Below are 14,691 nucleotides of genomic sequence, written 5' to 3' on the forward strand. Positions count from 1 at the left end.
GAAGACACGGAGGCAATCAGGGGCTTACCTACAATCTTTCCCAGGCCAGAAAGTCACCTCCAGAGAGGGCTGGAAAAGGAGATGCCTGCTGGCTCTCTGAGCCGGACAGCTGAAGTCCAAGGATCAGAGAGGACTGACGGCTGGGGACTGGATGACCCTGATGATGTCTCCAGCCAGGAACTAGAGCCAGGCCTGAGAATGAACCAGGGCAGAGAATACCCCAGCAAGAAGGGCTGGGGGGACGCATGCTGAGAGATGCTGGAGCCGTACCTGAGAGCCTGAGCGCAGTGAGAGGTGCCGGAGCTGTACTTGGTATGTTGACAGACTGTTGGGACTTGAAGATTAAATGCAGTGTTTGGTCTATGCTGGGGAATTCTGGATTATGGTTGTTTGACTTTTCTAATAAATTAACCCCACAAAGGAATATTTATATTTGGAAAGCTTGCGTAGAGTTACTGGGGACTCTGGAAGAGGGAAATAGAGGAAGGGGCTGCATGCAGGGCCACCCTGAGGACACAAGCGGGCATCCTGGAGATGGCCACTCTTTCATATTGTCTCACAAGGTCACATTCTTCTCTATAATTAAATACTGAAGAAATGCCTCAAGTAGAGGATTTTGCTGAGCTGGAGGTAACTTTTGTGCATGACACCTAATGTGAAGGCTCTGACTGTTCACTGTAGGATCATAGAAGATCCCATAGGACTTTCTCGCTAATAGTGTTAGAATTTGATCCAACTTCCTTTAAAGTCAGTGGATCCCAAACTCATAATATCCTAGTATAATTCCAACCTCAATATTTATATGCTAAAAAATTCCTTGTAGTTACACAAGAACTGTTATACCTAATCAGACCCATAGCCCATCTAGTTCAGTATCCCATCTCTTGCAGGAGCCATCACAGGATTCTTCAGATGAAGGTACAAGAACCCGGCTATAGGCAGATACAGGATAATCTTCCCACCACATTATGTTTCATTGTAATCTCCAATAATTAGAGGTTGCCTTAAGCCCTGAAACACGAGGTTTAATATCTCTTTCAAAATCTTTGTGAGCATTAGCTGTTATAAACTCCGGATATTCTTTTTATCTATATAAATGTTCAATCCCTTTTTGAAATTTACTAAATTCTTGGCCCCAATGGCATCCTGTGGCAATGAGTTCCACAGTCTAATTCCACATTTTATGAAAAAGTATTTCCCTTATCGGTTTTGAATTTGCCACCTTCCAATTTCATTGAATATCCTCTTTGTTCTTACTTTATGCGAACAGATGTTCTCAGGCTACCTTCTCTATAGCATTTGTTGTTTTATATATTTTTATCATGTCCCCTCTTAGTTGTCTCCTTTCTAAGGTAAACCACCCCAGTCTTTTCAATCTCTCTTCATTAGTTTTTCCATAACCGTGCTTGCCTCCCTTCTCTGAACCCCGTGCAATTGTACAATATCCTTTTTGAGATCTGATGACCAGTATTGCACAGAGTATTCCCGATGAGACTGCACCACTGATTTACATAAAGGCACTATAGTATTTTCCTCATTGTTCTCAACCCCAATCCTTATGCATCCTCTCATTTTGTTTGCTTTTCTAACCAGAGCTGCACACTGAACAGAGGTCCTCATTGAGCTGTCTGTGATTCCCAGCTCCCTTTTCTGAGTTGATACACTTAATTTAGAACCTTGTAAGGTATATGAATAACTTATATGTTTTTCCTTCCAGTGTTCATTACTCTGCATTCATGACATTGAATTTCATTTGTCATCATGTTGCCTATTCACCTAGCTTGGTTAGGTCCCTCTGAAGTTCTTCACAGCCCTTTCTGTTCTTCACTAACGAAAATAATTGTGTCATCTACAAATGTTGCTATCTTACTGCTCACCATCCTTTCCAGATCGTTAATAAATATATTAAACATGGGACAGTGAGGATGCTTGAAGCATCCCACTGTAAACCTTTTTCCAGGATGAACATTGACCATTCTTCTTCTTTTGGATGGAAATAGCAACATTAACTAGTTAGTGGAAAGGTTTGAAATCCATTTGAGGACTTCAGGAGATGCCGAGTGCATGTGTGCGATACCTTCTGGAAATGAAAAAATGTTCACAATGTGTTTGATGGTTTGGAGGTCTCCGCATTCACACGATGGCAAATCCTTGATTCCCCATTTGTGCATCAGGTGCATGCATCTTCCATGTCATGTCCTAATATAGTTGGTGGTCGTCCCACTGTCTTCAGCACAGCAAGAAACCAGACACTTTGATGATGAGATCAGCTATGAGGTGGTTGTTGTTTACGTCAGAACCTGCCCATTGCCTCCACCAGGTGTCTTATGGATTGAAGTTGGCTTCTCCAACCACCCAGAATGGTCGGCGGGACTTAGAGCGAGGGTGAGGGGGGTGAACAAGGTTGTCATGGTGCGGGAGCTTTTGGTTACCAAGAGCTTTCTTGTACTCACACAATGTAGCCATCTCTCACCAGATGGTGGAGGAGGGATGTTAGCAAGGACTGGAACCAAGGCAGTGGAGAGGACTTCAGGGTGCCAGTTACAAGTCTCATAGCTGGATATCAGTGAGACCCATGTGTGAGCTTCTTTTCTAAACAGGTGCACAGTACTCAGCTGTGGAATAAACTAAACCAGTGTTGCCATTCGTAGCATTTGAGCATCACAACCCCAGCTAGATCCTGCTAGCTTTTTGGATGATATTGGTGCAACACTTCGTTTTATGACTCACCTGCTTCAGATGTTGTTGATAGGTAAGGCTGCAATCGAGGGTGACTCCTAGATGGCAGGGGTTCAGATCGTGAGTGATTGCCTTGCCACAGAAGTTTACATTCAGCATCTTCTTCGCTTTGGAATTGCTGAGATGGAAAGCTGATGATGCTGTTTTTAATGGGTTGGGTTTGAGCACCCAGTACCTAAAGTAGTTTTCCATCCTCTTGACCATTTAATCCTACTCTTTGCTTTCTGTCTCCTACCTGGTTTTTGCTCCATGACAGTACTTCCCTCTGACTCCATGACTAGGTAGCTTCTTTAATAACCTCTTGTGGGTGGACCTTGTCAAAGACCTTTTGAAAGTCTACATAAATTGTTACTGGTTCTCCTTTATCCACTATTCTATTGACATGTTCAAAGAACTCTAATACATTAGAGAGACATGATTTTCCTCTGCAGAAACTGTGTTGGTTAGACCCTATCATCTCATGATCATTTAGGCGTTTATTATTTTATTTTTAATTATCATTTCAATCAACTGACCACGTACAGATGTATGGCTTCCAGGACTGTAATCTCCCTTATCACCTCTATAGCCATTTAAAAATACAGATACAGCATCTACTACTCTCCAATCTTCTGGAATAATGGGTGTTTTATTGAGAGACTGCCTATTTTTGTTAGCAGCTGAGCCACTTCACATTTAAGCTCCAGAACTGCTGGATTTATACCATCTTGTCCTGGTGATGTACTTCTTTTTAAATTACTGGTTTGTTCCAGCACCTCCTCTTCAGACACTGCAGTTTGGTTCAACATCATGGGGGAGGTAAAGTACCTGCAGGCTTCATGCTTCTGATATACTTTTTTTTTTTTTAAAGTCTTATTGTTTGTTTTTATACTTTTAGCTATTTGCTTTTCAAAATCCATTTTGTCCCTTCCATTTTCCCTCTTATATATTGCCTGCTGTCATTTGTGCCCCTGTTTACTGGCTTCACTAGGGTCAGAGTTCCAAATTTTGAAGGATTTCTGTTTGGTTCACATAGCCTCTTGAACCTTGCCATTGGCTTGCTCTTTACCTTTCTAGTTCCCTCTTTGTTTGGTGGAATACATGCCTTCTGAGTCTCTAGTGCTGTTTTTAAGTAATATCTATGCCACGTGTAAGGATTTTATTTCCTTTATTTTTGATTTTAGGGGCTTTTTGACTAGCCATCTTATTTGATTGAGTTGTCCCTTTCTAAAGTTTATCATCACTGTGTAACCTTTTGGTTCTTTACCTCCTCCTAGGATGATGATGAAACTAATTATATTGTGGTCACTATTACTTAGTAGCTCAGCAACTGTTGCTTCTTGAACTAACTCCTCTGTGTTACTTAAGACTAAGCTGAGAATAGCCTTTCCTCTTATGTGCTCTAGAACTAGCTGGTCCAAGAAGCACTCACTTAAGCTGTCAAGAAACTCTCTTCCTCTAAATTTTACGCTATTCTTTGCTTTCTGCCTTCTCTAATAATACCTCCTTACCTGGAAGAGACATTGTGAAAATTCATTTATTAACATATGTGAGGAGTCCAGGTACTATGGTGATGAGCACCATATAAAAACCTATAAATAATTTAAAATAAACAAATAATATAAACTGTTATGTAGTGTTGCTGTTGCTGGTAAGCATATGCCACATTCCCCGCCCCATACATGGATGCATTTCACTGTTGGGTTTTCTGCACCATGTAAAGTATATTGAGGCTAGATATGTTTAGATAAAAGGTTAGGATGACCAGAAGTTCCGATTTTATAGGGACAGTCCCGATTTTTGGATCTTTTTCTCACATAGGCACCTATTACCCCCCACCTCCTGCCCGATTTTTGACACTTGCTATCTGGCCAGCCTATAAAAGGTGCTGTACAAATGTACTATATAATATTTAAACATAAAACTCATTTACTTATTAAAACCTGAATTAATAAGGAACAATATTTGTAACTGCTGAAAAATAAGAATTATTTTTCTACAATGTTATGGTGCTATCCTTGACTTTAATATTTCCTATGACAGGTGTCATCACAAGAGGACGGCTGGGCCTTGTGGAAATCATCCACCAGTATGTTCGTTATGATGAGATATATGAGGCGATTAGTGTCCTGAGCAGCATGAACTGGGACACTATGGGTCATCAGTGTCACATAAGCATGAGTGCCATTGTAAATCACCTTCTTAGACAAAAGCTGACACCAGAGAGAGAAGGTCAGAGTTTGGTTGTATTTCATAAATGTTTATACTTATATTTTAAAATCTATACTTGAATGATTTTGATAATACATATTGGCTTTAAAAAGAAGGCTCAATATTTACTAGGTCCTGACGAGTCAGAATTATGCTTTGCTATTCTACAATCAAATGTCATTATTATAGAGATATTTTTAATAAGATTATGCACAGACATAAATTGCATTTTAATTCATGTTAATAGTAAGGAAGGTGTAATAATACATATATTACATAATATATACACATGCACAAATATATATTGTATGATCTATATTATCTTTGATATTTATATGAAACTATATGATACAGTAATTTTATCTATCTATCTATCTATCTATCTATCTATCTATCTATCTATCTATCTATCTATCTATCTATCTATCACTCTATCCCTAGGGATAGATAGATAGATAGATTAGATATCTTTACATTGATATCAGTGACTAATGTTGGCCAGTACAGAAGTCAATTATTTATTTTATATCAATATTTAGAACGGGCACCAAATTAAGGAAGGGCGTTGTCATGGGGAGGGGACAGGAGTATTTAGTTCAGTTTGGGGGTATTTGCAAAAAGGACGGTCTTTCAATGCAACATCCAGTGTCTTTCCACACTCCTGCAAACCATAGGACCACTACACCTCCACTCACTGTAACCTCCCTGTCCCCTGCAGTGACTCCTGACATCTCCCACACGAAAGGATGAATTTAAGGCTCAGCCTCATCTCCGCTGGACCCTGGTGTGATGGCTTCCCACTGAATTGTGTATTGGAATGTAACAGACTCCAAAATTTAGAGTGCAACAGTTGAGTGACAAGGTATCATGCCATGGCCCAGCAAGAATACAGCTGCGTACCAGGCTTATCTTTTATATGGGAAGAAAGGCCAGTGCTATTGGAGGTGGTGAGCTATAGATCTTAGGAAAATTGTAAGCTGCCCAGCTTGCTCTCAAGCCATCAATTGGCCATCCCTGTTTTACAGCATGAGATGTGAGTTAGATTACCATAACCTCCACTCTACAAATGTGCAGCACTAAAATCTTGTCTTAATAGAACACACTTTTAAAGTAACCAGTGAAAAAATAGGCTATTCTTGAAACTGTTATAAAAATATGCACATTCTAAATAGATATCTGTGTATTTTCTCCCCATGCAGCTGCCTAATGCTGTCTTATGACAGGCAGAATTTTATTCCAGCCTGGATTTATTCTATATGAATCTAACAAATTTGACATGGTAATTTGTTTTCTTTTTATTAGTGGAACCTAGTGAGCCCTTTTATTTGTAGCAGTGTGGCGGTTATCTTTGAGATCTTTATTTCTGCCTTCAACATCAAGCTGGGCTATCTAATGAATCTATAACTGTGCTAGTAGTTACCCATATTCCATGTAGGTTGGCACATTTCAGAAGTACAAAACATGCTGTCAGGAAAACAGCAATAGCAAGAGAGTATGGCTTGTTTTCGCAATAGCATTGCTGTATTCAATTTTAATCTAAATTGACTGCTGCTTTGAAAGAAAATACCTTTAAGGTTTATCTTATCTTACTGTTTAGATTTAAGATAATGTAAAACCTAATTTACTAACACTTTGCCTGTGTTTATAAGGCTGTATTATTCGAGCATTTAGTGCTGTCAAACCTAATAAAATAAAATGTAACTATGCTTAGAACTAAAGAACCGTTATCACTAAATACAGAAATGGCTAGTTCAAACAAAAGTTAATAACAGGAAATCAATGAGATTTTGTCTGCCTAATGAGACAATGGGTCAGGTATACTCTGTTTTAATGCACACACACCACTCCACCTAATAATAATGGGGTTTGCAAATCCACCTTGACAGGAGAATCTGTCCCAGTGTATCAAATTCTTTCAGTGATTTGAGAAAAATGGAGGCTTTCATCAATCGTTTTGCCCTATACTTAGGAACATATACCTCGCACTGACTCCCAGACAACAATCACATCATATAATGACGTTAATGTTACTCATCATTAAAGTAGCCCCACCAAGACACTTAGGACACAAACACTTTAAATAATTATAAATAATGGAAGAAAAACACTTTATGTTAAAAAATATAAAAAGCCAAAGTGCCATTGTCAAGAAAGGGGGACTCACAAAAAATTCTTCTGTAGAAGAAGGGCCTCATTGCCTTCTCACTTCTAATCATTTTAAACCAGTGCAACTCCCTTGACTATGGTGACCACCTAGTGGTCAAACGCACAGTGGTGAACCCTGGAAAGGTGAGCCTCATTATTCTTTCTTTAGTAGAAAAGAGAAAAGTTGAGTTAATTGGAAGTTGATTTTTACTGATGAACTTGTTCAAACTGTATTCTTCTTATGAGTCACTGTTTTAATTATGCATATCTGGCAAAAGGTTGGTTCCTTATAGATTACTTACCTTTTGACAGCTTTTTGTTGCTCATAGTCTTTGTCAACGCTACGCCATGTGAAAGTTTATACACAGGTTTGTTTTTGTACCAGCCGTCGTATTTTAATTTCATCTTTCCTGTGACAAGCTCACATTTCATCTGTGTTTGAGAAACCTGATGGATGGCAAACATGAGCAACCTGTTGTAATTGAAGCAGTTTCACTTGTTTCATTGCTGCTGTGTTTGAACTCCACAGCACAGCTTGAAGCAAGCCTTGGAACCTTTTATGCTCCAACAAGACCCCTGTTGGATACGACTGTGTTGGAATATAGAGACCCAATCAGCAGATATGCAAGAAGGTTCTTCCACCACCTGCTCAGGTGATTGACAGCTTCAACTTTTATTAACTCAAATTAATTGCACATTTCAATAACCGCCCACTTTAATGTGGTTAACATTTTCCAAAAGGACCACCCTGGAAAAAAATGCATTCATTGCCATTGTTTATTTAGCTTGCACTTCATTCCTTTCAAGTGTGATGTTGTAGATAAAGTGCTACTTAGAACTCTTCTATCATCAATACACTTTAAAATGAATCAACCTTTCCCTTTTAATTTGATAGAAAGAAGAAATTATGCTTACAGAGCGATTTATGGGCAGGCTACTTTTAGACTAACAATTGGAATAGCTTACAAACTAGGAAGAAACATTGAGTTTTAATTGATGCTAAAAAATGCAAATGAGCAGTGTGCAGTCCAAGATATTTTTGGCTTTGGGCCCTGGAAATCTGAGTCTCTTGTTCTTCCCACCTTCAGATTTCTCACTTAAGAAATAATATTCCAGGTCATAACCTTACTGCCCAGGTTATTATTTGAATAATACAACCTTCAATACAGTTTAAGAAACTAAATTCAGTTTCAGCCACAAGAATAAAGGAGTAAGAAAAAATGTTGCTGTGACTTGTAACTCAAACAGTGATTTCAAAATGTCGCAAAACCAAATTTAGCTGCGGTTCTATAACATTGATGTACTGCTAGAGTTTTGATCAATAATAAATTAATGGCCTAGGTTTTTTTGAATGGCTATAAATGTTAGCATAGAAATGCAACTGAAATTTTCACTCTGTTTTTTACTTAGAAGCTATTCAATTAATGCAAATAAGGTAGAAATTCTTTGCCTTGGTGATAAATAAGAAAGTTATACCACATTTTTATACAGGGGTCTGCCTGAAAGAATAAGACTCACATGCTTAAAAATGAAAGCACCCATTTTCCATGTCTCATTAGAATTATATGTCTCCCTGCATATGCAAAATTATGAACTGTCAATTATTTTGAAGGTAAATTTAACCTCTTATCAGAACTCAAAGAGATAATTGTCTTCTAAAACTGGAAAGCTGAAAAGGGATAATCTTTATACTAAACTAGTCCACAAAAAGGCCAAGGGAATGTTTCTAAATTGATGAAATTTCATAATATTAGCATTATAATATGATGCTTTAAGGACAGAACCTTCAACCGAGTTCATTGCCAGATACAGTTATGGTGTTAGGTACAAATTGTGTCCTTGCTCTTCAGAGGGAAGCAGTGGGGAGGATGCAGTGCTATAGTGGCCAAATGGAGGTGCTCTGGGCGATTTTGTCTGCACAGAGCAGATACAGAAAGAATGCCTCAGAGATTGCTGCAAGGTGCTCTTTATAGCTGCTGGTGAAAGGTGTATCCTCTCTGACTTGAGAGCTTGCTGCCAAATGCTATCAGGCATGCAGAGGCATGGGGCCCTGACTAAGCTCTCAACCCTTGAGGCTGTAGAGCATGGCTGGGTGCAGTGAGCCAATCTCTCCTCCTCCCACCGCCACCCCCACCTCAGCAATCAGGGAGCCTCAGTGTCAGTATGTTGCCTGGAAACTGTGGCGTGGGGGCAGGGGATGGACAGGAGGCTCTCCCTGTGTGCTGTACCTCCCCCACCGGACAAGACAGAATGTAGCCCTTAATCAGTTCTGGAATTCCTATTCCTAATACTGTAGTGGCTTGTGGAACAAATGCATGCTATTTTGTTGTCTTCCTATTGTCAATAGGATTTGTATTCAGTGGAATCCAAGTGATATGATCATGTGATTGTTGGCAGAACAGATGGTAATGCTTTATCTGAAAAGACATAATCTAAGTACAGAATGAAATGTTCAGAAATGGGAGCTTTATCTGATAGAAAGCAAAAAACCAGTGTCCATAGCTGATCTTTATTTTATTAAAGTGGTTCTGTCTTAATTGGTGTTTATTTCCTGCTTCCTTTGAGAAGTTTCATTAAGTGGCTAGAAATGATTTGATTGTATGCTAAATGTAACCTGTATTATAGATTTAAAGTAACACTGGTAAACCAACTTGATTACTTTAGATCACTTAGACATACAAAGGGTATGTCTACAGAGCAAACTAAGCCTGAGGTCTGTGTGACCCATGCCTGCAGACTCAGTATTTCCAAGCCCACACTTGAGCATCCACACTGCATTGGAAACCTGATCCCCACAATGGTGCGGATGCATCCATACTGCACTGCGCAGACCTGAGTCAGAATTTCAGCTTCTGTGAGTGTGAACCATCGTATCCCAGGGTTCTAGTGCCCTTACCAGCCAAAGCCGCTCTAGGGCTTGGTTTGTAGTGAGTCGTGAGAAAATTTGTCTGTCCATCCCTTGGGAGTTGACCAGAATTGTTTTGGGTGGTTTTAGCCTACCAGCACATCCAGTCAAGCTATTTTGCATCCACATGCTCCCAGCAACCAGAGCCATCAACATGGATTTTGAGCCAGTGGAAGAACTTCTCCATCTTATGCTGCCAGTCCTATTTTGGGAATCAGGCGGAGCATCTGCAAGACATTGGTGGACATTTCGGCGGCATTTAGGAGGGGAATACCGACATGCCAGCCTGTTGCCTTAGCCACAGATTCCCCATATGTAGACCAGTGCTTCTGGAGCAGGGCCACAAGCACCGACTGGTGGGATCACATCATCATGTGGACCTGCGATGACCAACAGTGGTCCGGCATGTTCACATGAAGTAGATGTTCCAGGAGGTTTGGGATTGGCTTGCCCCAACTCTTCAGCAACAGGACATCCTCATGAGGGAGGCCACAGAAATCCAGAAGCAGGTCGCTATAGCCCAATGGAAGCTGGCTACCCCACACTGCCACAGGTCTGTGGCTAACCAGTTTGGAGTTGGCAAATCAACTGTGGGCGTTGTTGTGGCAGAGGTTTGTGAGGCAATCAGGACTGTGATGTACCCAAAGGTGTTGGGCATTACAGATGTTCCTGAAATAATTGCTGGCTTTGAGAGAATGGGCTTTCCAAACTGCAACAGTGCCATTGATGGGTCTCACGTGCCTGTAGTTTTCCCTCTGCAAGGAGCACATGAGTACCTAAACTGCAAAGGGTACTACTACATCATTATGAAGGCCCTGACCACAGGGGCAGATTAATGGACACTAACGTGGGATGCACTAGCAGGGTGCATGATGCCAGGATATTTAAGAGATCAGGACTTTACTTTCCTGGGAAAACTGGGCCATTGTTCTCACCAAATGACATTGTTATAAATAGTCACTGTTCTCGCTGTTATTCTAGGGAACCCCACTTACCCCCTGTTGCCATGGCTTATAAAACTGTACCCTTATTTCAGAGGACCTGACAAAAGGAACTTCAACTATATGCTGAGTAATTGTAGGATCATGGTAGTAGAATGTGTATTTGACAGATGGAAATCCCATTGTCACTGCCTTCAAAACTGTTTGGATACCAGTGTCATTAGTGCAGTTCACATTACTGTGATCAGCAGTGTTTTGCACAGCGTCAGCAAGAAAAAGGGGGAACCTTTTAGCCAGGAGTGGACTCAAGACACTGCCAGATTTCTGAATGGTACATGCAGCCAGACAGTGCACCTGTTGTGACTGGTGCTGGATCTACATGCACAGTGGAAATCAGGGATGCTTTGTGCACGCATGTAGTGGGTTTATATGGTCCCGTGCATGAGGCGGAATTAAACAGTATTTGGGATAGTGCTGTGTTATGGGTGTGGGGCAGCTGTAGGATGTTTTTTAAATGTGCTGATATTGTGTATTGTGAATTTTGTGAGACTTGTAGTGAGGAGGCAAGGGCCTTACGAAGTCCTTCGCCAAGATGGGCCTGTCAACTACGAGATAAACCAGCCGGGGCGGCGGAAGAAGTGCCAGATTTACCATGTCAACCTCTTAAAGGCCTGGCGCGATCGGGAGAGTCTGTTGATAACCGTGGATGCCCTGGACTCTGAGCTAGGACCTCAGGTCCCTATTCCGATGGGGCGAGAGGAGCCTCTCGTTGGCAAATCTCTCAACCCCGAGCAAATAAAACAGACCAGATGCTTGCTGGAAGCCTTCTCCGAAATGTTCATGGTAGTGCCAGAGCAAACGCAACATGTCCAACACACCATCCGTACCCCACCAGGGGAGGTAATATGAGAGACCACCCGACCCCTCCCTCGGTGACTGCGGCAGGCTGTGAAGCAAGAAGTGCAAGCCATGTTGGAACTAGGGGTCATAGAACCCTCCCAGAGTGAGTGGCGGAGCCCCATCGTCCTGGTTCCCAAGCCAGACGGGACCCAAAGATTTTGTATTGATTTCCGGAAAGTTAACGCTATTTCTAAGTTTGATGATTACCCATTGCCCCGAGTCGACGAGGTCTTGGACTGATTGGGTGACGCCAGCTATCTGACCACCCTGGATCTTACAAAAGGATACTGGCAGATCCTGCTGGAAGCCAACTCAAAGGAAAAAACCGCCTTCGCTACACCCAGCGGGCTCTACCAATTTACCCACATGCAGGGGCCCCTGCAACGTTCCAACAGTTAATGGACTGCCTTCTTCAACCACACCTCGAATATGCCACAGCCTATTTGGATGATGTGGTGATCGACAGCCGATGCTGGGAAGAGCACCTAAACCAGGTGGCAGCCGTCTTGCAGTCCCTCTGGGCCGCAGGTTTGATGGCTAACCCCAAGAAATGTTGAATCAGCTTCCAGGAGACCATACGGGGAGACAGGAAAAGGTGGACGCTTTTATGCATCTTAACTTTAAATGCTTAGACATTTCTAGATCTGAAACTGAAAATGATTCACGTAGACAATTGTTCATCTCTTTTGCTTCCCCTCCCCACAGTGTGTCCCAAGTCTTGTCTGGCGGTGACCTCTTTTTGGAGAGTTATAGTAGCTCAGCCTACATGCCGAGGCAATTTTTGGCCTGGCTGAGGGGAGTGCCACAAAAGGGGCCAGTTGCTGTAGAAGTTTTATGATGCAAACGCCTGCGTTCGCTGGAATCGGGACTAAGATTGCCATCTCAGACAGGCCGCCAAATAGCCATCACATGGCAATGGGTCACTGCCAGTCTAACCAGTACAGTAGGTGGCAGATGCTGTAGATGAAAGGCTTTGTATCCCATTACAAATGCCTTGAGAGATCTGTTTCCAAATCAATGAAATAATAGGCCTTCATTTCTTGGTGCCCAACCTGAGACACCTTAAAGGAGCCTGATTTTCAGAATATGGTGGGCATTCACCCTTTGGACATCCAGCCCCTTTAAGAAGTCCCAAATTGGACACCTAAAAATGAAGCTACCCAAAAACACTACTCACATCCGAAAACGTAGGTCATAACGGATTGTGATGGCACAGAATATGAACAGCAAAGAGATGAAAGTAAATCACTACCAGAAGGAAATAAAATGCAAATTACAACATGTAATTTTAATGCAGCCATGTTGTTTCTGTCTGTTATTATAAAACTAAGGGCCCAATCCGGCAAACCGCTGAGCTTCCTCTGTGTCCATTGAATTCGATGGGAGTTGAAGGGTTTTGCAGAAGCAGGCCTTAAATCATGAGAATGGAATACCTTTGAATGCAAGAGTTTTATATACAAAATGAAAATTAGAGGCCTCTTAAACATAGGTGAAAAGCTATCAAAAGACTGTTTCTCACCAGCATGACAGGAACATAAGGGCTTGTCCTGGGGAGACATAAAATTAGGATGTATGGTATGAATAACCATTTTCACTTCAAATTTGAATTCTTATCTATAAATAAAATACAGGAACTGAATTACAAGCATCAAATACATCTTTGGTGTTTCTTGGACATCAAAAAACCACTCTCCTGATTTATTATAATATCACCATGTATTTAATGCATTATGAATACAGAACATGGAGAGGGATGGAATAGTTATTTTTCACTTGTTAGGAATGACATTATATAGCTGACTCATGGCTTTGCTTTGCTCCACTCAAGCATTCATAAATTGTTCTTGTCGTATTTCCTAATGCATGAAAATAACTTGTTTATTTTGCACACATACACGCCCATGCTCTGTGTTTTATTCAGAACATGTCTGTTTCTGTCTCGCTTTCTCTCTCTCACACGCAACATGCACGCATACATTCTGAGAGTAACATTTCATGAGCTGGAAATTAAGGCCCTTACATTAACATCTAAACTGCAGCTGCAGAGTTGGCACAAGTCAGAATGTAGCCAGCAGATCAGCATTTACAGTTTGTCCTTTTCTCCCTTACAGCTGGAGTCTATTTTTGTGTTTGTGAATTTACATTTTAAAGAATTTGAAGCTTTTATCTCTGTTACTTGCAGATCATAGAAAATATTTTAAAGTTCAAGGACAACTTGGATCTCAAAATCTGATGATTCCACCAAAAGAATATAGTTGTATTTTTGTCTGGGGTGAAAATGAATTACCTTACAAAACAAAGTGGTGTTGTAATTACTAGTGTGTGCCTATCCCTCCCTCATGGACAAGCTGCAGATCTGATCAGATGCACACTTAAAAATACTGGATAAGCCATTGTGTCTAGCCTGAGGCTGAAAATGAAGCTTGGCCTCCCACCTCAATTTTACTGTAATTACCACTGCACTGCAGTTACACCTTGTAAGGTCCTCTCAGGAGAGCCAAGTCCTCTCTTCCCAAAGTTCAGTGTAGGGCGCAATTGAGCGGAGTCAGAAGAAGAATTTGCTAAAGTTGTGAACAAATAAATGCAGAAGTGCAATGGCATAACCCCATACACACAAAAGCAGTGCTTAAACATGGAACTCTCTCTGGCAACCAGTCACCTCTAAGGGAAGAGAGAAGGCAGAATATCTGTGACAGCAGGACAGAGTAGAAAAAGGCCTAATTCCACCCAGTGCTGTCTCTTATGTGAGGCACTCCACTGTCTGCTGGCCAGTCCCAGGACACCTGAAGGGTATACCAGTACTCTCCTTAACTTACACCAATAACTGCCTTTTAGGGACCATTACACAGCCAGAGATCACTGGAAAACAAG

At 41.2% G+C, this 14,691-nt stretch overlaps 1 protein-coding gene across 1 annotated transcript in view; it reads left to right on the forward strand.

The window, feature by feature from the left end:
• Positions 1-14,691, forward strand: part of WDPCP (WD repeat containing planar cell polarity effector) — a 166,845-nt gene that overhangs the window by 62,132 nt on the left and 90,022 nt on the right. Inside the window, exons 10-11 of the mRNA XM_065402010.1 lie at positions 4,762-4,950; positions 7,604-7,727. Coding sequence (XP_065258082.1) covers positions 4,762-4,950; positions 7,604-7,727 — 313 coding nt within the window. The remainder of the gene's footprint in view (positions 1-4,761; positions 4,951-7,603; positions 7,728-14,691) is intronic.

This window comes from Emys orbicularis, chromosome 3, assembly GCF_028017835.1.
Source record: "Emys orbicularis isolate rEmyOrb1 chromosome 3, rEmyOrb1.hap1, whole genome shotgun sequence".
In the NCBI taxonomy this organism is placed as follows: domain Eukaryota; kingdom Metazoa; phylum Chordata; order Testudines; family Emydidae; genus Emys; species Emys orbicularis.